Genomic DNA, 22,196 nt, shown 5'->3' with positions numbered 1-22,196 from the left:
CCTCCTGGCAGTGCCATGCCTTGGGCTCCCGGTTTATGTGCACGCCGTCTGCCTCCAGGAGCCACAGCAGCCAAAAGCCCGGCCTCCCCAAGTCTCAGACCTGTCCTGAAACCCTGCCGGCTGTGTGACCTTGAGCGAGCCGCTTAACCTCTCTGGGACTTCACGGGCCCTCCACAAAACGGGGAAGGTGGTTCTGACGCTAAAGGGACGTGACCTACGCCCCATGTTTGGTGCAGTGCCCAGCCTCATCCTTATGAAGGACTGGCTCGTGACCACCTCCCCCAGGAGACCCCGTCCCCCAGCCCTGGCCCTCGGGGACTGGGGCCTCCCACCTGGAGCTGCTTCCCTCCCACACTCCCTTTCACTCCCAGCGACCTGGGAGAGCCTGGGCATCCGGTCCTGCCCCAGTGCTGGGGGCTCACTCCAGACTGCTAGCCTAGTCCCCCCGGGCCTGCCCCAGACGGTTGCACGATCCAGGGCCAGGGGACAAACGAAGGTGTCCCATGTATCTAAATATTGAAAAGTTACATGTTGAGTTAACCAACTTAAAATATGCTCTATGCTCTATGCTCCTACTTTGACAAATATCCTTTACAAGGACTGGGAAGGCCGGGCTGACTTCAGAATTCTGACCTCTCAGGGCTCTGCCCTAGAATGGGATGGCCCCGGGGGTGCCTGCCCCTGGTCCTCGGAAGCCCCCCCTCCCTGCTAGCTGCTGTCCTGGGCCGAGGGGCCTTAGGCACACGTGTGGACACCCACCCTGCGGGTCCACGCTCCGTCCACACCAGCCCAAAGTGACAGCTCCCTGGTCTAAGAATGCAGATGCCAACAGGGAAGCGGCCTGCCCTTGAGACGTGCAGGGGGAGAGGCCCACACGGGAGCCTGAGCTGAGGGCCACGGGACAGCACATTTCGGTGTCCTGGGCAAAGCAGATAGTCTCGCACGGCTTCTCCACCGCGGGTCTGGGAGAAGGAGATGCCTTCTGACCCGCTTCCCTGAGCGGTGGATGGCTTGTCAGAGGGCGTGCAGTCCTGCGGGAGCCCCAGGGGCTGCCCCGTTCCCTGGCTGAGGCTTCAGCCAACACAGGGGGTTGCTCAGGGCCAGGCGTGGGGGGGCCCAGTGAGGTGAGAGGGTGGCCTATAGAAAGAAAAAGGGGCTCAGCCCTCCAGGGGAGGCGCTCACAGCCCTGCCTGGCCCGGCCTCCCGCACCTGTGTGTACGCTCTGGGCACAAGGGGGCCTTGTACAAGGGGATCCCCCATGAGCCGCCCTCCTCCGCCCCTCCAAGCCTTTGCTGAGGCGTCCCCGCTGCCTCCAGTGCTCTTTCCTGTTTAGCCAACTCCCGCTGACCCCTGAAGGCCCTTTCCTCCTCCACGGCCCCTCGGCTGGCCCCCGACAGATTAGGTGTCCCCTGCTGGGTTGCGGTGGCCCACAGCCGTGTCCCGTGCTCCGTGCGTGGCACCGTCCTCACATCGGACAACACCGTCCCTAGATGGGAACCTTCCAGGGACGGCCTCCCTCAGTACCTGCATCTCCGTGGCCAGGAGCCCGGCTCCCAGGCCCCCCCCAGCAGCACGGCAAGACACCAGAGCCCTGGGGGGGGGGACAGCACCTTTATTGTCAGAGAATTGCAGACTTCCCGCCCGCCTCTGACTGCCGCACCTCGGCCCCCAGGCAGGGGGAGGTGGCCGGGGCCTGACCACAACCTCCCGGGAGCACCAAGGACGCTGGGGACAGACGGCTCCTGCCCTGAGAGGAGACACCACTCGGGGTGGCACCCAAACCTCCGAGTCAGCGGCTGAGACTGGGTCCTGGCCCAGCAAGAGAGGAGCACCAGGGCCGGTCCGGGTCACAGGGGACCCATGGCCGGAGAGGCCTTGAGGGCCGTGGTCTGAGCTGCTCTGGGATCCCCGGCCCCGGGCGTCTGCTGTGGAGCCTGCCGCCTGGGCCCACGGCCCTGAGGGGGGCAGCGTCTCTCCCGACGGGGCCCGGGACTCGGGCAATGTCCTGTCTCTAGGTGGTCAAGGGGACGCGGGACTTGCCGTATGCTGCAGAAATGGCCGACCCTAGAGATTCCCAGAGAGGGCAGAGCTGCTGTCCCAGGAAATACTCCCTCCTCTGGGCTCAGGGGCAGGAGGGCCCTGCTGGGCTGGGTGGGTTGAGGCTGGGAGGCAGCGGTGGGCGGTGCCGGTTTGGTTGGAAGGGCCCTGCACCCCAGGGCCCCTCTCTCACTATCCCCAAGTCCGTGGGAGCGTCCCGGGTTTATTCAGGGTCTCCCTGGTGCTGCCAGACCCTGGAGCAGACCCCAAGCCCAGGGTCGGGGGTTGAGGAAGGAGGCCCAGGACCCTGCCTTCCTTCCCTGCTGGCTGGTCCAGCCCCCTTCCCCTCCAGCCCTGCGCCCACCCTGAGTTTCTCCGTGCAGACAGGAACCTGGCACGGTCTAGGGTTAAGGAACCGGGAGGCCGGGGTTCAAATCCTGCCCCAGCTGTCCCTGGTCCCGTGGCCTCGGCAGGTTATTTATACTCGCCGGGCCTCCATCCTCCCATGGAAAGTGGGGATATCAAGCCTACCTCCTAAGGTTAAATGAGACGGTGCAGGGAAAGCTCCTTGGACAGGCCCAGACTCAGTAAATGATGAATATTAGGATTATTCTCAGGCCCTGCCCAGCCCACCCAGCTCCTGTCTCCTGCAGAAAGTGAGGGTGGGGAGGGCAGGGACCAGCAAAGGGCCCTGCCAAGGGTGCTGGGGCCCTCTGGACCCTGCCTCTGGAGCTGCCATCTGTCCCCAAGTCCCCCCAGGCCCTGGGGGCCGGTGTCCCTCATGATCGTCGGTGTCCGGAGCCCAGGCCCACTTGGGGTGTCTAGGAGCCAGCCGGGCGACACAGGCCTCTGGGCTGGCTCTCTGGCCGGGCTGGGGCTTGTCCTGAAGAGCTGGCCTCTCACTTGCCGCCACCGGCCTGGCCAGCCCTCCTCTGCCCGGGGTCGGGGCCGAGCAGGGCAGCGAGCGCACCGTCAGGCGGGGAGCCACCACGCTTCATCTTCAGGTTGGCTCTCAGGGCAGCATCTTGGCCAGAGCCCCCCTCGGGGGAGGCCAGGGGATCTGGAAGGACAGCAGGAGGGTGGGCTCATGCAGGGCGTCGGGAGCACTCAAAGGCCCCCTTTGCTTCTGGTGCCCAGCCAGCGAGGAAGCCAAGTGCCCAGCGAGGACAGGGCAAGACAGCAGCAGGCCCCCTGGTCACGCGGGCACCCACCCCCTCAGGCGTCCGCCCGCTCACCCTGGACCAGGGCTGCCCGGGGCTGGGCTCCAGGCCCTGCAGGGCTGCCGGTCCCCACCTGCCGCAAGGGCCTCCCACCCCATCAGGGAGCACGAGGCTCTGCAGAGCACCGTGGGGCAAGAGGAGCGTGCCTTGACAGAAGGAGAGACCCTAGAGCAGGTCCCGAAGTGGGAGCTGGTGGTCAGCCGGCGGAGGTACTGGCCTGAGCAAAGGCATGGAGGTGGGGGCAGGTGGGGGGAGGGCCCGGGGGGACTAGGTGGTGGTTCCAAGTCACTGGGCCCCAGGCCATGCTGGGCAGGGACTTGGGACTGGAGGTGCCTGGACATCGGTCGCGGGCAGTAAGGAGCCACGGAGGGTCCTTGAGCAGGGGAGGCACAGGCTAGGGTCCACCTTGGGTTTGGGGAAGGCCATCTGGCAGCCAAGTGGAGGTGTTGTCGAGGCAGGCACACCAGAAGGCGGCATGGAATGGGGAGGCGGGGGCAGCGGGGCTTCCCAACTCCACGGCCAGCTGCAGGTCCGGCTGGCTCCAGGCCCCGGTCGCAACTCACCATGGATCCCAATCATGTGCTCCAGGATGAGGACTCTCTCTGCCAGGATCTTCAGGGCCTCCCGCAGCTGCTGTACCCCCTCACCCTAGCGGGGAGGAAGCAGCCAGGGTCAGGGCCGGCCACAGAGACGGGCCACGTCGTCCCCTCCCTCCCCGCTCCTGCCTCCTCCCCCTTTGTCCCCATCCTCTCAGTACAACAGCCGTCCCAGCTTGGATATCCACGTGCCAGGCCTGGGGTTTGAATTCTTGTTTGCAGACAAGAAAACTGCTGCACAGAGAGGGTAACCAGGGCTCTGTGGCCACACAGCCTGGCTTCACACCCAGACCCGTCCCCCTCACGCCTTGGTTTTTCCTGCTCCGGGGGCTGCCCGGCTGCTTCCCCTGGGCGCCCTTCTTTCCGGAAAATGCCCTGTGAAGGGCAGAGCACCTAGTACGGGTGGGGGTGCTTCGCTGGTCTCCTGAGAGCTCTCCAGGTGTGGCCACCCCAGCAAGAGGGAGAGAAGGGAGAGCCGCTGCTCCTGGAACGTCAGCACGAGGGCACGGTGAGGATAGGCCGTTTCTGGGGACCCAGCCTACACACAGGCAGAGGACCCTGGGCACCGAGACCCGTCAGTGAGCTGATTTATTGAGAAGACAGGTGTCAAGGCCACTTGGAAAAGGCCAGTGATGGTGAGGGGCTCGGGCCCCACGCTGAAGTCAGTCCCAGAACAGTGCCTCTTGCAGGCATAACACGACAGCTCTGTCCTGACGTTCAGATCGATCGAGTTTAAAACAACACAAAGGGATGGGGCACCCGGGTGGCTCGACGGTGAAGCGTCCGACTCGATCTCAGAGCAGGTCTTGATCTCGGGGTCGTGAGTTCAAGCCCTGAGTTGGGCTCCATGCTAGGAATGGAGCCAACTTAAAAAAAACAAAATAAAAAAACGAAAGGAGAGCAAAAAGTGACCTGTAGGTTAAGGAGAGAGGTCTTCCCCCCTCAGCGAACCAAAGGCCATGAGAAGCCACACTGGTGGCAGTGTCCGGGATGGGGGTCCAGGGCCCCAGCTAAGCCCCATGCCCCTGAGCCACGGGATGCACGCTTACAGAAAGCAAAAGGAGAAGTCCTAAGTACTGTTTCCGTCTTCCCTTGCAAGTCTGCGAATCTCCCTGCGAATCTGTGCCCATGCTTTGTACCTACATCTTCCTCCCGCTGCCTCCTGGGCCCACCACAGAGGCTCTGGCTCCAGCCTCCCCCTCCATCCCAGCCCACCTCCCCAGTTACCCCCAGGCTGGCTCATTAGAGAACCCTAGATGCCCACTCTGCTGGCCGCCCCCCGAGCTCTGACACACCCAGGGGATTCTAGCTCTCAGCCTGCAAGGTCTCCCCCACCGGCCCCACTGCCCTCACCCCCTTTATCCATCACCCCAGTCTCCAGCACCCCTCCTCCTCCCAGAAGACAGCAGGTCCCCACGGTCATGCGCGTGCTCCATCTGTGTCCCCTCCTGGCCCCATCGTGCCCTGGCCCCTGCCTGCTCCCATTCACTCCCCCACTGTCCCCTCCCACATCCACCAGCCCTCTGTCCACCTGCCCACGTATCCTTCAGTCCACCAGCGCTGTGTCCCTGGGGGCACCGCCGTGCACCAGGCGCCGCGCATGGGGGATTCCTGTCCCCGGAGAGGGACTCCACAGCCTGCAGCCTCCTTAAATAAGGGGTTCTCCCCGGCAGGGTCCCCCCTGTCCTCCGGCCCCGGGCCAGTGCCCCATCTGCACACTATGCTGCAAGCATTACGTCACTCATCGGCCTCCCCCACTGGGCGGGGACCCCCTTCACCCCGTGGCCCAGAGCCCTGTGCCCCGTCCCTCCCACCGGGACGCAACCGAGGGGGCAGGAGAGGAGCACGGCCCCCAAGACCAGTTACCTCTGCAGCAGCTTTGTCCTCCTCTTGCCCCTTCCCGCCAGGCTCGCCCTAGGAAGAAAACTGCTCAGTCAACCACTGGTGTGTGGGGGGGGCGCCTCTCTACCCTCTCCAGCTTCTCGCGCAGGCCATGGGGGGCCGGCAGGAAGTTAGGGCAGGCTGGGCAGGCAGAGCCTGGGGACAGGGGTGCTGGGGCCCAGAGCCTGACAGCTGCACCCATGGGAACTCCTGCCCTGGGGAGAGCAGAGCGGGGGAGCGCCCAAGGCCACAGGCATCCCTGCTCAGCCCGGCATGGGTTGGCTTGGGGGCTTCACTGGGCTTCAGGTTTGAAACCCCGCAAGCTCAGGTCTCAGCTCTGCCAGGAATCAAGTCCCCGCTTCTCTCTGCCTCCACCCCTAAAACAAGGCCAGTAATATCGGCCTCACAATAACACCCACGTGATATGCAATGTGACTTGGAGCAAGTTACTTGACCTCTCTGTGCCTCCGTGCTTTCCTCTCTAAAACGGGGTAATACTGCCTACCTCCTGGGAGTATTCAGATTAAATAAATCAATACTGATAATGAGCTTTGATTGGAGCCTGGTGCCCGAAGTTCGGGGACAGGACTCACCACTGTAACCAGAGAGAAGCCAGGAGGAGGCGTGGTATGAGGCTAACACTCCTGGGTTTAAATCTTGGCTCCATCATTGCCTCACTGTGCAACCTTGGGCAAGTTACTTAACCTCTCTGAGCCTTAGCTGCCAGTTCTCAAAAAAAAAAAAAAATGGGGAAAATAAAGTCCTGCCTTGCTGGGTCACCACAAAGCTTAAACTCACTATGGATGAAGAGCGCCTCCCCTCCCAGCACACAGGTGCTCAGCAAAGCTCCATCCCTCCTCCCTGGCTCTCTGCCCCTAACTTTAGACGGGGGCACAGAGGAGGTGCCTGCCTCCTTGGCCCTGCAGGCGGGAGTGGAGACTCATAAATTCTCGTTTCCAAGGAGGGAAATTGAGGCCAGCTGTCTGCGCCCTTACTCCTGGAAGGTTCAGAGGAGGGAGGGGCTCCTAGCTTGTCAAAGGCCACATAGCTTGTTAACCTAGGGGTCTGGGCTCCCCGGAAGAGACCTGAGGACGCTCATCCAACCCTCTACCAGGAGGCTACTTCAGTTCTTGCTCACACTCCCAGTGAGGGGCTCCCCATTTTCCAAGGGCACCCCTTCCCAGCTCGGGCAGCTGGAGTCACAGGCAGGCGGCCCCTTCTCTGGGCAAGGTAGAATCAGGCCATGTTCGGGGTGGCTGTGGGGCTGAGCTCAGGCCAGGCCGGGACAGACCCCCCACCACCCACCCGGTGCCCTGGGCCTGCATCAGAGCCCACCACCCTGGGAACAGCCCAGTGGCACAGCCCCCCACTTACAGCCGGTCCCGTCACGCCCCGCTCTCCGGCCAGGCCCTGTAGAAAGGCAGACAAAGCAGATGAGTCCTTGCCTGCCCCCCTAATACCTCCGGCTTCCCCTTAGCAGCCCCTGCCCCAGGCCGGGAGGACGATGGCTTGGAGATGGGAAGGCCCCTCCTGGGCCACCCTCCACTGGCTCCTCCCTGAGCCCCAGCGGGGCCCTCGGTCTTCTCAGCTGAGAAATGGGCTGTTGTGGGTGTCACACAGATGGCAAAGCCCGCAGGCCCCCCCGCACGCAGAGGGAACCCCCCCCAGAGAACAAGTGACAGGGTCCCACTCGAGGCCTCCCGTCCATGTTGATATCCAGCCGGAAGGCTCCCCAGAGCCCAAACCCATGCGTCCAGCTGCCCTCCCATTTCTCCGCCTGCCCACAGGGGGGCGCCCCACTCCACCTCCCCCAAGTGGAACCCTGGGTGCCCCCCAAACCCACCGCACTCTGCAGCCACCTCCTAGGGAGATGGCTCCCTGTCCTCCCAGCTGCTCCCACGCACGCCCGGGAGCTAACCTTCCTTTCCCTCTCTTGCCAAATCTGTTCCATGCACCAGACCTGTCACCTCCACTTTCTAAACACGTCCGTTCCCCTGGCCGCTTCCGGTGCCACCACCTGAATGCAGGTCACCTTCTCTCTCCCCGCACGCTTCCGTGGGTCTCCTCCCTGGACTCCCTGCCCCACTGCTCCCCACCTTCCGCTGCCGGACCACAGCCACAGCCCGAGGGGCCTCTTAAAGATGTCAATCACATCACGGGGTCTCGCTCCCTGAGACTCAGAGTCCCCTTTCCCTGTGACAGAAACCCACACTCCCACAAGCCTTCTCTCAGAGGGTGCCCCTGGGGTGCCTGGCTCTGGGGGGCCTGGACTCCCCGTTTACCTGGCCTGTCGTACCTGAGTCAGGAACAGATCGGGCCTGAGGGCCTCCTGCCACCTCTGCAGCCCCAGGCCCCCCAGCCCCCAGGCCCTGCCCACCAGCCGGCTCTGGGCCCCTATGCTCCCGGCCAGAGCTCCTGGCCACCCCTCCCCGCGGCCAGTGTGCCCGCCTGCCCCCTCCATGCTGCATCCTCCCGGACGTAAAAATCCCCAGCGGGGACAACAAGGAGCAGAGCGGGAATCAGGGGACACTGGTTCTGAATGAATATAAACTCTACCAGGCTGCACTGTGGCCCCCCAGGCCTGGCTGTACCCTCAGCTCGGGCTGTTGGCACCCTGGCTGTTTGGGGTGTGTGGACTCCTAAGGTCCCAGCACTCACAGAGCCAAGGCCCAGACTCCCATCCCTTGCGGCATGGGGGTCACCACTAGGCACCCCCTCCCCGCCCAGCCGAGCCTGAGCTCCAGGGACAGCGGGGCGCTAGGGCTGGGCGGGCCCTAAGGTGGGGGCTGCAGGAAGCCCCACCAGCAGGATACCCACCCCTTCTGCCTCCGGGCTGCCCCTCCCCGGGGTGATTTCTTCCCAGGCCCTGGGCTTCTGCAGCACAAGGCCCTTCCCCTCCCAGCACTTTTTTTTCCTCCTTTTTCCCTCTAACAAGCCACAGGGGAAGCCTTGTACCCCCGCTCAGCAGCAAAGGTGGCCGGAGCCCAGAGAGGCTGTCTCTTCACCCAAGGTCACACAGCTGGAGAAGCAGAGCAAGCTGGGGCTCAGGGCCATGTCGCCAGGCTTTGGGGCGCTCTCTCCCACACAGGCGACTCTCAGGGAGGAGGGCGGCAGGCTGGGGTGGACATTCTGTGACCTGTATGTCCTCCAGAGGCACCTGGCCTCTCTGGGTCCCGTTAGCTCATCTCTGAGATGGGAAGCGTGCCAACACGTCCCCGGCATGGGGGGTGGGCAGCCAAGGGCCGCCCCTTCCTCAGCAACTCAGGCTGGGAAGAAGCCTGGCTCTTCTTTCTCGGAAGACAATGCCCCCTCCCCTTTGGGCAAGTCCTTACCTGGGATCCAGGGACACCTGGGGGTCCTGGGGGACCATGTGGTCCAGGGGGACCTGTGGGCAGAGTCACAGATGGTCACCCGGGGCCAGCCCCCTGCCCACCCCATATTGCAACCTGCTCTTCCCTCAGAGCCTCATCTGTGGGGTCGCCCCACACTCCCCCAACCCCCTAGCCAGCCGCTCTCCCAGCAAATCTCTCTCAGGCCTGCCCCTCCTCTGGACCTAGGACCCTACCCCTCCAAGGCCACCCTTCTTGCCTGAGTTACTACAACAGCGTCCTGACCATCCATGCTCCACATGGCCACCCAGAGCCACCTTCCGGTTAGGTCCCTCCGGGGGTTCCTGAAGTCCTCAGCCCGGCCCCCTCCACCCTCATGCCCCCAGCTACTCTCCTGGAAAGCTCCTTGGCTTCTACGCTTCTGCAGATGCTGTTCCTTCCTCCTGGAGCTTCTCCATCCCCCCCACGGCCCAGCAAATTCTTTCCTACTGGTCTTTCCTCTAGTCTCAGGCTGAGCATCACCTCCTCCAGGAAGCCTTCTGCCACCTACCCCCACCCCTCCTCCAGGCCAGTCCCCGACAGGGACCAGCCTCCACCCATGGCCATGGTGGATTTACAGGTCCATCCCTGGGGGCCAGGGAGCACCCAGAGGGTCGGGCTGAATCTGGTGGGTGCGGCACAGGGAGCAGTGTTCCTGCTTGAACTTTCCACACTCTTGGGACAGTGAGGCCTCTGGGAGTCCCCTGCTGGGCTGTACCCATGCTGGGGGAGGAACTGCAGGAAGTGCCCCGCCCCCAGGTGGGCACAGATCTGGACTCTGTCTAGTTAAATACGCCCTCCCTCCGGTCAGAGTGCATGCCCTCCCCAGATACCCTTGGAGCACCTTCCCTCTCCTCCCTGGGGCATTTGCTCAAATGCCACCTTTTTTAAAAGAGGCCAGGAAACTAGACCCCTGCCCCAAGTAGGGAGGGCTCAGTGACTACGTGAAAGGGTAAATGAATGATGGGGGGACGGGGCACCCACACACTTGGCAAGCAGGGCTGGCCCCTGCCCCGCACGCCCCTTCCCTCCCGTCCAGTGAGGGTCCCCGGAGGGTGGGGGTCAGGCCAGGCCCAGGATCCAGCCCCTTAGAGCCCCAGGGCCATCCCCTGCCCCCAGTGCCCCTGGTTTCTGCCAAAAGGCCCAGGGCATCCTGACTCTCATAGGCACCTGCCCTACCAGCTCCTGGGGCCAGCCCTGTGCTGACCCCCTGCCTCCCCCTGGGCCTGGGCCTCCACATACCCCGGCGCAACCCCCACTCGGGCCCACATGGGGGCAGCCCTGAGCTGCCTCATGCGGGCAGCAGGCAGAAACACTTGGGGTTCCTGTGTCCAGTCCCACAAAGGAGTTGCCCCCCAGAAGCAAGGGAACTCGCCCAATCCCTGGCACCCTGCCAAGGCCATGCGCCCCCAACCGGCCCCACGAGGCCCGTTGGCCCAGGCCAAGCCCAGAGGGGGTGCCCAAGCCGGGCCAGGCTGTGCAGCTGCCCTCTGCACTTACCTGGAGGGCCAGGGGGGCCCCGGGGCCCTGGGACGCCGGCCAGCACTGTGTCCACGGCTGCAGAGGCCGGCTGTGAGTCTCCGTCTGTGGGCAGAGCAGAGCTGCCTGTGACCCGGTGGGGCAGGGCTGGGCTGCTGGACCTGAGCTCCCCCAGGGCCAGGACAGACACCCCCGACTCCACTGGGCCTCACAGCTGCCCTGGCAAGCAGATGCTATTCCTCCCACGGAGGCCTGGTCATAGGGTTGGGTGACATCCCGGGCACCATGGGGGTTGCGCCAGGGTACGTGGAGGCCCAGGCCCAGGGGGAGGCAGGGGGTCAGCACAGGGCTGGCCCCAGGAGCTGGTAGGGCAGGTGCCTATGAGAGTCAGGATGCCCTGGGCCTTTTGGCAGAAACCAGGGGCACTGGGGGCAGGGGATGGTCCTGGGGCTCATACAATACACAAACTCCTTCCAGAGCATTCTAGGCCCTTCAGAGTCTGGCCCTGCCCTACTCACCTCCCCAGTGCCCCAGGCCAGAACTCTCCTCCACCCCACTCCACTCCACAGGCCCTTTCTTGATGTACCTGACAGGCTCCCGCGGGGCCTCCTCCAGGAATCCCTCTCTGCCTACCCTTTTGAGCTGCAGGGCCTTGGGCTGCCACTACAGGGCCCATTACTCAGCCTGGGGCAGGGGTGGGGTCTGTTTGTGGCCCAGCTCCTGCGATTTGGGTCTCTCCAGGGCAAGCCCCATGTGACTTTGTCCTGCCCGGTCCCCAGAGCCTGACCCAGAGAAGCCAGGCCCAAGAAATGCCTGGGATAGGAGTGGCTACCCCTGCCCTTTCCCCCACACCTGGAAGCCTGGACCACAGGCTCACAGCGGGCGGGGCCCCACTGGGGCATCCCCACTCCTCCCAAAGCGCACACCCGGCCCTCCCTTGGGGACCCCAGGGCCGGGGGGTAAGGAGGGTCCCATCTGAGGAGGGCTCTGAGCACTCCAGACGGCAGGCAGTGCCCGAGGCATCATGCCCAGACCGGGGCAGGCTGGAGCCCTGGGACCGCTCCTTGCGGCCCCGGGGGTGTGCGGCTGAGCCCTGTTTGTCTCTCTGAGTCTTCAGGGAGCTCCCACTTGCTCCAGAAGGCTCTGCTCTCGCCTGAGGGCAGCCCAGGACCCCCATTCTGCTCAAGAATGAGTCCTTCCCATCCTCCAGAGCAACTCCACTGGGGAGTATTAACTGCCCCCACTCTACAGGTGGGGAAACTGAGGCTCAGACGGGGACAGAAGCACCAGACCCAAAGAGGTCCCCATCCCCCACGGTGCCTGGGATGTCACCCAACCCTGTCACCTGCTTCTTAAAACCCTCGCCCGGTTTCCCAGGGCACTTAACCAGATGACACCCCTTTTGCGCCCCCTGCCCCGTTCTTCGGGCCTCCCTGTTCCCGCCCTCCCCACGAGTAGGCAGGTGTTTCTGGGTTCAGAAACACCAGACTGTGGCCCCTGAGGGCAGGAGTCTGTTTTGCTCACTGCTGTATCCCCAGGGACAAAAACGGTGTGCACGACACAGAGCACGTGCTCAACCAACACTTGTCCAGTGGCCTAAGGTCCGGGACTTTGCCTTTGTGTCCCTGTCACCGAGTTGGGAAACCGAGGCCGCCCAGACAACAGAGTGACCTGTGGGGGGGGGGTCAGGACCCCAGGGGCAGGAGCTGAGCACTGGGACAGGGACCGGCCAGGCTGGGGCCAAGAGCCGGGTTGGGCGGCCAGCGTCAGCCCCCCCAGGGACGCTTCCACCCCACCCAGCAGAGCCTTGCTCCCAGGCCCCGCTCCCTAAGGGTCTGCTTCCCCAGGGTCCGTCCCTCGGGGGACACTCACCGCCCTTGTCCGTCGGTGGCTGCAGGGAGTAGAGGACGCCCTGGGGGCCGTTCGGAGGGAAGCCCGGGCTGCCCGCTGGGCCAGGGGGGCCGGGGGGCCCGGGGCGCCCCGTCTCTCCAGGAAGCCCGCGGGGCCCTGGCGGCCCCAAGAGGCCTGCAGCAGGAGAAGAGGAGTCATGTGAGGGCCGGGCTTGGCAGCTGACACCGCCGGTGGGAAACAGGTCAGTGGTGGCCTCCAGACCAGTCTCCCAGGAGGGCTGTCCTGGGATGTGAGTGAACATGGCTTTCTCTTCTGGCCTGGGGAGCACCGGGGCCGCTGGGTGGGAGGTGAGGGAGGCAGGGTCGCCCCCTCCAGAGGCCTCAGCTCTGGGGTTGGGGCACTAAGGTGGCAGCCAGCCTGGGCCGGCCCTATACCTGCCTTCACAGGACCTGTACCTTCCCCGCAAGACCCAGGGAGAGTTGGGGGGCTCTCTGGAGGTGTTGTTTCAATGACAGAGAAGAGTCCCCAGGCCCCAGCCTCCCCACCCCACGCCTGCATCCCCAGCTCCCGGAACCTTCTGTTCTTCCTGCAGGGTCAGCCCAGACCCTTAAGGATTTGGGATAGGGTCGGCAGTAGGGGTGCTGGTGGGAGGAAGTGAGCCTGGGACCCCCAGGACGGCAGTCATTGACCCCAGCAAGATCAGGGGTTACAGGGTGCCTCAGCTGCTCAGATAGGGGAGAAACCCCAGCCCCTTCCCCCAGTGGACAAAGTCAGATCTGGGGGGTCCTTACCAGGAGGCCCTGCTGGGCCCTTCTCTCCTGCCTGGCCCCGGTCACCTTTGGAGCCTGGGGGACCTGCAGGCCCTGGCGGTCCCGTCTGCCCTGGGGGCCCTGGGGAGAGAGTGAGATGAGCCCTGAGAACATTGTGGGCCGAGCTGCCATGGAGGGGCTCCAGGCCTGACCACCTGGGCCATCAGGTCAGACCTGCTCCCAGGAGCAGAGACCTCATTACAGTCTACAAATCATTTTTGTACCTATTAACTCCTACGATCTCAAGAGCTGCTTGTGTTCCCACTTCACAGGTGGGGAAACTGAGGCTCAGGAAGGTGTGGTCCCTTGCTCAAGTGCCCAGAGCCAGGCTGCGGATGAGTTAGGCCCCTCCCTCAGGAGTCCTACTGTCTCCCAGCTCAGGGTTGGGAACAGGGTATGTGGCAAAGACCTCCCCAACGAGGCCTCATCGGAGGCCCCAGGAAGCCCTAAAGCACACGGTTGCCCAACTCACCTGCTCTCAGGGATTTCAGGGCACACCCCGGTGTCACCATTTGTAGGGGTTGTGCCCCACCTGGTGGCCATTTCTTGGAACTGCACTTTGTCTGGTGAGGAGAAAGCAGCCCAGGAGACCCAGCGCCCCTCCCAGCCTCCCCCACCGGGGGTTTGGGGCCTGGGTCTTCTGACGGCAGGGAAGTCCCCCTCCTCCCCAGTTCCAGAAGAAGGATTTGGAAGAAGGCAGGCAGGGGCAGCTGCCTGGATGTGAAACCTTGGGAGGTGGGCCTGGGGACCCAGAATGAGATGCTCCCCCCACACCTGAGCTCACCCCTCCTCCCACAGCCTCCAGCCCCGTCAGAAGATCCCAGAGTGTCTGCTCCTCCCAAGATTGGCCACCGGACGCTCCCACTGCTGGGGGCCGTGCCCTCTGCCCTCCCTGCTCTGCTTCCTCTCCTGACTGGACAGGCACAGGCGGACGAGGTGAGGAGGAGACGGGGTGTGAGCTCAGAGCGGAGCCTGGGCAGGGGTGCTAAGAAGCTGGGGGCTCAACTTCGAGAGAGGCGAGGGAGGGAGAGCGTCACCCGCACAGGACTCTAGTGGGGCCAAGAATCATCGAGACAATATGCCCCTGGATCAGGGGCTGACCCCAGGGGTCATTTCTCTGGGCCTTGGTTTTCTCCTCTGGAACCCCAAGCGTTACAAACTTACTGGAATGATTAGAAATGATATCTGTGCAGCCGAGGGTGATATGAAAATGTTTATTAACTAGCCCAGCAGTTAACCTCACAAGCAGAAAGTTCAGCAAGGACCCCCCAGAAGGTGGTGGGAGGCAGAAAGCTCCCAGTAAAATTGAGCCAGAAGGCTGCGGCTGGGCTGGGGGTCTGAGTGCAGATGCTAAGAGGCAGTGGGGAAGGGCGTGAGGACACGCACCCAACTGTGGGACGACACGGAAGGGTGAGGCCCTATAACGGTCTGGGTGGGGTCTGCAGGGGCAGCTGTGGCCCAGCGGCAGCAAATGGTTTCCATGAGGGGCTGAAGCCCCAAAGGTCAGAGCTTCTATTTTTCTAAGAGAAGCTTTCTAGAAATCCCGATTTTCATGCGAAACCCTACAGTTTTGAAACGTTAGCTCAGTTTTTCAAAATACCATGTGGGGGCACTCGATCCCAAGGGCCTATGGTGCAGGCCTTCACTCACCGGCTGAGCCCGTGGGCCTTCTCCTTCGGGGCCCTGGGTGGGCGAGCGGGATGGCATCAGGGAGGAAGTCCTCGTTCCAGGGCGGTAGGGTGCTCTGGGGGGCCGGCAGGTCATTGCCCGGGCCTGCGGGCTGCCCTGCTGCTTCCAGCAGAAGAACCTGGGCCGGAGAAGGGCAGAGGGTCAGGACCCCGGGCAGGCCAGAGAGTCCCGTGCACAGGGATGTATGCCCTATGAGACCTGCAGCTGCCCAAAGCCAGGTATGGGCGATCACCGCTCCCCCTGCTGACATGTTCCCCCCACCCCTGCCCTCCTCCTCGTTCCCATTTCAGGAGAGCCCCCCCCCGGACCTGGGGCTTCAGACTCCGTGTACTCTTCTTCTGGAACGGCCATCCCATGAAGCGAGACCTGTGGTCACCACCAACCCCCCACCCCTTCCCTGGCTCTTCCCAAAGGAGGGACTGAAAAGATACCAAAGGGCCTGGCTTGGGGCATGGTTTTTAGTAGGAGCTCTAGGAAAACAAAAGGTGGCCACGCGGGGCCAGCGTGGAAAGCTGCCCTGTCCTCTCCACTTGAGAGAGGTGGGGGTGTCAAAGCCTGGGAAGCCCCAGGGCCTGGGCGGGGACCCTGTCTCCCTAATTCAGGTGAGTGGGAAGCCAGGCCTCAGAGGCCCCCGGCAGTCCCTGCTGTTCCCAAAGAGGTCAGCAGGGGGCGCTGTGCACCAGGGATCTGAGCAAGGCTGTGGTGACGGGGGCAGAGACCCCCAGGAGGCCCACCCAGACGGAGAGGGGTCCCCAGGCCAGTCCAACAGAGCCTGGCTTCCTGCTCTGCCCACCGCGAGCCCCTAGTCTTTGCACCCTGATCTGCCCCAAGGGGAGGAAGTCTGGCGTCTCAGGTTCCCTCCAGTTCTTGGGAGCCAGAAGCCTGCATCTGCTAGATTCCCTGACTCCCCTGCCCCACGTCCAGGAGGGCCAGGCCTGTGCATTTGGCCTCCCCCAGGCCCCGGCTGCCTCCCCAAACCCCCCTGCCTGCCCCCTTCCCCCTCCTGGTGCCGCCCCCACAGGAGGGGGTGAGGACTCCATGCAAAGTGAACCTTGAGGAGCCCCACCAAACCACCAGCTTCCCGACACTTCTGGGCCTGCCCTGCTCTCCTGGGCCTCAGCAGTCTTGCTCCAGCCACCCTGAACTATACCCCAGGGCCCCTCCTGCCCTGACGCCACACCCCCTCCAAGCCCTTCCCTTCACTCCAGAGCCGAGCCGGGACAATCCTGAGACTCCAGTGACCCTTCCCCCCGCACCCCCCACTGGCAGTCTGTCTGACCCTGCAGACTAAGGGTGTCCCCTCCTGTGTGTGCCCTCAGCCCCTGCACCATCGCTTTGTGTCAACCGCCCGCGCGCCCCCCCTCGGGGCCCCCGCCTGCGGGGGGGGGGCCCCCGGGCCCCGCCCCCCCCCCCCCCCCCCCCCGCAAAAGGCCTTGGCTCGCTTCTTTGTGGGGCACCTCCTACGCAGACTCCAAGGCCCACAGAGCCCACAGACCTGGGCAGAGCCCCGGTCACGGCCAAGTTCGCATCCGCCCCGGCCAAAGTCCAAGGCCGGGCCTGGCCACGGCCGGCCGACCTCCCGGAGAAACTGATCCCACCCCTGCCGGCATGACCTCACCAGGGCGGGCAGCAGTGGGCGTGGTGGTTCGACCCAAGAAAACCAGACTGTGGCCAGCCTTGGAGGCCAGTGGTCCTGATGACATCACTGCAGCCTGGCTGATTGGCCGGGAGGCCATCCTCCTGCCCCAGAGACCAGCTAACTCAAGGCTTCTGTGACCCTCACACAGGGAACCCCCCTCGGGCTCCCTCCCACGCCATGCGGCTGCGGGGTCCATGAAGTCAGAGTGTAAACTGAGGGGGAGGGGAGAGAGGAAGTCAGGAAACTTCTGCCTGCTGACCTTCCACCCCACCATCCCCCTACCGCCATCCGACCCTGTCCCAGGAAGAGGGTGGCAGGAGTCCCAGATCAGCTCCTAGGGCTGGGTCCTTTCGGAACTCAGGCACCAGCAGGGAGTGAAGATGGAGCAGACCCTGATGGCTGCCTGGCTCAGGAACCACCTATTGTGTACCTGTGGGTGTGCCCCAGAGGAGGATTCATGATTGGCCAGGTACCTATTTTCCCAGCTCCCTTGTGACTAGGAGGTGGGCAGATAGCCCAGTGCTGGCCAATGAGACACACGAGCCTGTTAGGGTGCTTTGCCATAACCTCTACTTCCTGCTTTTGAACAGGTATAAGGATGTGATGCCTTGAGCTGCAGCAGCCACTTTGTAACCATGAGGCACTAACCAGGAGGACAAAAGCCAACTCACTAAGGAGGTGGAGGGGAAGGCTGTGAAGGGCCTGAGTTCTTAAGCCACCAAACCAACCCCAAGACCACCTACCGCTGGACTCCTTGTCAAACAAACAATAAATGTCCTGAAAGAATAAGCTGCCATTGGCTGGGTGTCTGTAACTTAGAGCTGAACCCGTCCCTCCCAGCACACCAAAGCAGCCTTCTTGTCTCAGAGGGCAGAAGCCACAGTTTCCAGGCCTCTGGGTTGCTGCTTTCTTATGCCAGCCCTCAGGTTTCTGACGCCCCATCTGGGGTTCGCCCACCTGGCTCTCACTGGCCTGGCCACAGCCACTGACCCCATTCCATGGTCTCTCTGACCCTGGCAGGCAGGCACCTGGCCTCAGCAGAGGCTGTCCTGGCAGCTAGGCCAGCTTCCGTCCCCCTCCCTCTCCAGGCCGATGCCTCTGAGGGCCCTGTGACCTGGGCTGATGAAGCACCCAGGGGCTCGGTTTCCCCAGGGGACATGGGCGTGTTCGCAGGCAGGGACACAACTGGTGGGTGACCTGGAGAAGGCACAGGAGCTGAGGCAGGAATCAGCCCACCCCTGACCTGGGGGTGGCAGCCACCTCTCCGCACAGCCCAGACTCTGACCACCTTCCCTTCTCTGCCCCAAAGCTCACCCCCGTATACCCACCCCAAAACAACCCGGTGAGGGGCAGCGAAATGACTCCTTCCGTCTCCATTTCACAGGGCAGCAGACTGAGGCCCAGGGCTGAACAGGGACCTGGCGGGGCAGAGCCATTGCTGGGCAGGAAGCCTATCACGGGCTCCTCCAACACCTCCTGCTGCGCCCCCGCCCCGGGTCTGGAGAGGGGTCACGACCCTCACCTCGGAGCCAGGGAGCCAGCCCCCGCCCCCCAGAGCCCTGACTTTTAACACCCCGAGGTACTGGGCCGGGGCCAGGACGGCTGTCGGCTGACACTCTGCCAAACCACGCAGGGCCTCTGGTCTGGAAAATGTCCTTCAGGCCAGCTGGCTTGGGGACCCCTCCTTTTGTTTGAAATCTCGGGTGCCCCAGGGCCCCCCACCTTCCCAGGGCTTCCCCAGCCCCGGCTTGGCCCAGGTGGCAGCATCTCTTCCCTGAAGGCTTCCATGCCCGCCCCAAGGAGGGTACGGGGTCCCCCACCCCCAGCCTATGCCCAGGGGTCTGGGCTGCTGGGGGACCCTCCCACCTGCAGAAGGCCTCGGGGACAAGGGAGGCCATTCGCCCCCTGGGGCTTCTCATGCCGTGTGCTCTGCACAGGGTTCTCCCACACACCTGTGCCTTCACCTGTAAGATGGGGACGGCAGCCTCGAGTAGATGATGACACAGAGCCTCTCCTCGGTCTGGCACTCCCGTTCCCAAAGCCAGGTCCCACCACCATGTCGCCTGAGGCCCCAGCCGCCCTCCACCCCTGCCGGCACATTGCACAGCTGTGGTGAGAGCTCGGTCCCACTTATGTCTGACTCCAAGGGACAGTCCCCTGCAGTCCCCATCCCACGGGGCAGGTGCCCTCATGGCTGAGCAATTTCAGCAGACACGTGAGGCAGGGCCCTGAGGTGACGGGAGACACAGCCCAGAAGTGTCTCCCACGGAGGGATGGTGGAGACAGCTGGCTTCCTCGACCCTTGGCCTGCTCTGCACTGTCTCTCCAAGGAGCCAGAGGGGACAGACTCCCCGGTGTCCACGAGGATAACCTGCCCGTCACCACACCTGCTTTGGAACAGGTCTAAGGATGTGATCACACAGCCTTCCCTTCCTGACTTACTCCCTGTCTCCTTGCCCCATGCTGCCTAAGGCTACTCCTCCATACTCGTCCTTTCTTCAGTCCTTCAGCCTCTGGGGTGACCCGCTCCGACCTCTGATGCAGCGGGGTGGCGGGGGGGCCGGGGGGCTAGCTAACAGGAACCAGGTAGTTCCTCCTCCATTGGCTTGTCTGGGCCCCGCCCTCTGCCCGACAGGGTGGGGACAGGAGGAGCCAGAGTTGGGAGCAGGAGCCCTGGGGGGGACAGGGGCTCCCTCCACTTTCCACCCAGGGGTCACCTTCTGGGCATCCAGGCCCCCCCCACCCCGGTCATTGAGACCCACAACCAGACCAGCCTGCTGTCCGAGACCTCCAGATTTCTTGCTTTCCCCACCCCGGGAGGCTGGCTCAGCCCAGAGAAGGCCACCCTGAGCCACTGAGGCCCCAGTAGCACCCAACCCCTGGGACCAGGCTGCTCGGGCCTGCTGGGCTCCCTAAGGCTAGGCTGGTACCTGATGCATAACCCTCACACACACCCGCCAACTCCCTAGGCCGGGCCCCCCAGGCCATCTGACCTTGGTCTCCAGCGTGGTTAGCCGCTCACTCATGTCGCTGAGCCGGGTACAGTTCATGCATTCTGAAAGAGAAGGGTGAACATGGAGTGTAGACCCTGGGGTGAGAGCAGCCAGCCGCCAGGACAGCCTCTGGGCCGGCAGGCGGGAAGCTCTCTGATCAGTCTGCCTGGAAAACTCTTACCCAGCCTTCAGGGCCTTATCCTCAGTGCCCCCTCCTCCAGGCAGCCCACCTGACCTTGGAGCACCCACAGCACATTGTACTGCCCGCTTATTCAGCGAAGTGTCCGAGCCAGCACCCCAGATGCCTGGTCAGCCTGAGTGCCATGAGGGTGGGGTCTTTGTCTATTTTATTTGCCCACAAAGTAGGGGCTCAAAAAAATCCAATAACTGATAAATAGGTGGTAAAGGGGATGGGCTCCCTGCCTTTGAGAACTCAGTCTGGGGAGGGAGATGGGCAAATAGGTACAGGCCGGTAAGGGCTACGCTAGGGCTGGAAGAACAGAATGTGCAAAAGAGCATCATGGGGGAACTGCAATGCCGGTTTGGGGTGGGGGAGGTGGTGATCAGGGAGGACATCCTGGAGGCAGGGGCATCTAAGGGGAGGCCTGAGGGAGGCACAATGATGGCCCGGTGAAGAAAGAGCGCTGAGGTCTGGAGACAAGCAAGAGTGGAGAAGGGTCTGGCAGCAGGCTGGCCGAATCAGAGCAGACCCAGGGACCCCCCCGCATGCCCCCATGCCCAAGGGCGCCCCACATCCCAGACTGGAGTGGTGGGCTGGGGCCTAACACTGGAGGCCTGGCGGGAGGAGCTCTGGGCAGCGTCCTGAGGCCAGTGGGCAGCTGCTGGAGGGACTGAAAGTCAAGGTAAGATTTGCATTTTTAAAAGCTCACTTGGGGGCGCCTGGGTGGCTCAGTTGGTTAAGCGACTGCCTTCAGCTCAGGTCATGATCCCAGGGTCCTGGGATCGAGTCCCGCATCGGGCTCCCTGCTCTGCGGGGAGCCTGCTTCTCCCTTTCCCACTCCCCCTGCTTGTGTTTCCTCTCTCGCTGTGTCTCTCTCTGTCAAATAAATAAATAAAATCTTTAAAAAAATAAATAAAAAATAAAAGCTCACTTGGGCAGCAGTGTGGATGGTGGGTGGGTGTGGGAGGGACGGGCAGCCGGAAGGCCAATTAAGAGACTGGTAACGGTTAACCCCCCAGGCCCACATCTCCCTGGGCTATAATTATCTATTTATGTCTGTCTGCCCCAGGGACTGGAGCTGTTTAAAGAGGAAATAGATGGTTCAAAGCTGTTCTCAAGAGCTTTTATTGCTCCAGAATTCAAGGGATGCCGAAATCTCTCACTCAGTTCACAGCCTGACTGACCTTCCAGGGACCTCATTCTGGACCATACAGACACACTGAGGTATGAGGGTAGCTCAGTAGGTCCCACCTGGTGTGCTGGAGCTGACCATCAGAGGCCCTGTGGCCGTGTTGAGGCCTGAAGCTCACCAACGGTGTCCATACCTGCCCCCACATCGGCCTCCCCTGTCCTCAGAGAGGTCCCCCAACTTTGTCTCGGAAAGCAAATCCCCTCATTAACGTCCCTGGGTTACAGTGGTGATTGCTCTGTGAGACACATGGGGGACGGCCAGGAGTCTTAGGACCAGGGTTTAGGCTGTGTCCTCCCCGGGGGTGCCCGGCCTCAGGGCAAGGGGGGCTGAGCTGGGGTCATCTGCTCACCAGCCCTAGTTGGGTTTACAAGATGTGCGCTGGCAGAGGTCCCGCTCACCCTCACCTCCCTCCCCGGCTCCCCTGGGCTGGGCCCAGTCAGTGGTTTATAAGCATTTTTTAAGAACAGAACCCTTTTTCCCCCTCAATAAAACCTTGTCCATAACCCCGAAACATAAAACAGATTAGAGACTGAGGTATAAACACTGAAGCTTCCAAACAACTAGAAGAATGTATACAGTTTCGTGACGGGGAAGGGGAAAGACTTCACAAAGGACCAGGGAGAGAGAGGGGGCGGGTTTTCTGCTTAAATGTGTGGGGGGGGTTGCTGAACCCACATGTTTCTTCTTCCTTTCTCCCAGGAAAGGGTGGTGGAGAAGGAAAAAGGGATAAAAATCCACAAAGCAAAGAGAAGGGCAGAGGAGAATTCTCAGCGGATGAGGCCAATAACGCAGCCAGGGGCCTGGGCCCACCTGGAAAGAGGACATCAGAGCCTCCAGGCTCCCCTGAGGCCGGGACAGCACCAGGCAGGAGAGGTGAGGGGTCCTCTCTGGGGACAGGGACACGCCTGAGGGGAAAGGCCCACAGGTGCTGAGAGAAACGGTGGGGTCTCCCAAGGCCCTCAGTCAACAAGGCCAAACCATAGACACATCCCTCTTAAAAACAGACAGCTCAGGATTCCTGAGCCTTAAAAGAAGTCTTTAATGGAAAGACAGAGATCAAAACAAATGGGGTCCCACTCATCTGCCCACTACCCCAACCCCATCTATCTACGTACCCTCCACTCATCCCCCCCACCGCCTACGTTACCCCCGACCCCACCCCCTCCCCTCCCTCCACCCCCGCACCTCCCCAACCATGCTCAGGAGCCCCTTGGCGACCCTGTGCTCATACCGATGAGGTGGGTGGCAGGGCATTATGAAT

At 62.9% G+C, this 22,196-nt stretch overlaps 1 protein-coding gene across 2 annotated transcripts in view; it reads right to left on the bottom strand.

Moving 5' to 3' along the window:
* Positions 1–1,657: 1,657 nt before the first annotated feature.
* Positions 1,658–22,196, bottom strand: part of COL26A1 (collagen type XXVI alpha 1 chain) — a 142,655-nt gene continuing 122,116 nt past the window's right edge. For both annotated transcript variants that reach the window (XM_034988565.1, XM_034988564.1), the window contains exons 4-13: positions 19,563–19,624; positions 14,892–15,048; positions 13,224–13,322; positions 12,454–12,606; positions 10,603–10,686; positions 9,067–9,119; positions 7,109–7,144; positions 5,720–5,767; positions 3,821–3,905; positions 1,658–3,097 (exon numbers count right to left, since the gene is read on the bottom strand). In XM_034988565.1, the coding sequence (XP_034844456.1) occupies positions 2,937–3,097; positions 3,821–3,905; positions 5,720–5,767; positions 7,109–7,144; positions 9,067–9,119; positions 10,603–10,686; positions 12,454–12,606; positions 13,224–13,322; positions 14,892–15,048; positions 19,563–19,624 (938 nt within the window). In that variant the 3' untranslated portion in view covers positions 1,658–2,936. The remainder of the gene's footprint in view (positions 3,098–3,820; positions 3,906–5,719; positions 5,768–7,108; positions 7,145–9,066; positions 9,120–10,602; positions 10,687–12,453; positions 12,607–13,223; positions 13,323–14,891; positions 15,049–19,562; positions 19,625–22,196) is intronic.

Source organism: Mirounga leonina, unplaced genomic scaffold (assembly GCF_011800145.1).
Source record: "Mirounga leonina isolate KUSES-001 unplaced genomic scaffold, KU_Mleo_1.0 Mir_454, whole genome shotgun sequence".
Lineage (NCBI taxonomy): Eukaryota > Metazoa > Chordata > Mammalia > Carnivora > Phocidae > Mirounga > Mirounga leonina.
This window is presented reverse-complemented; position numbering and strand designations above follow the sequence as displayed.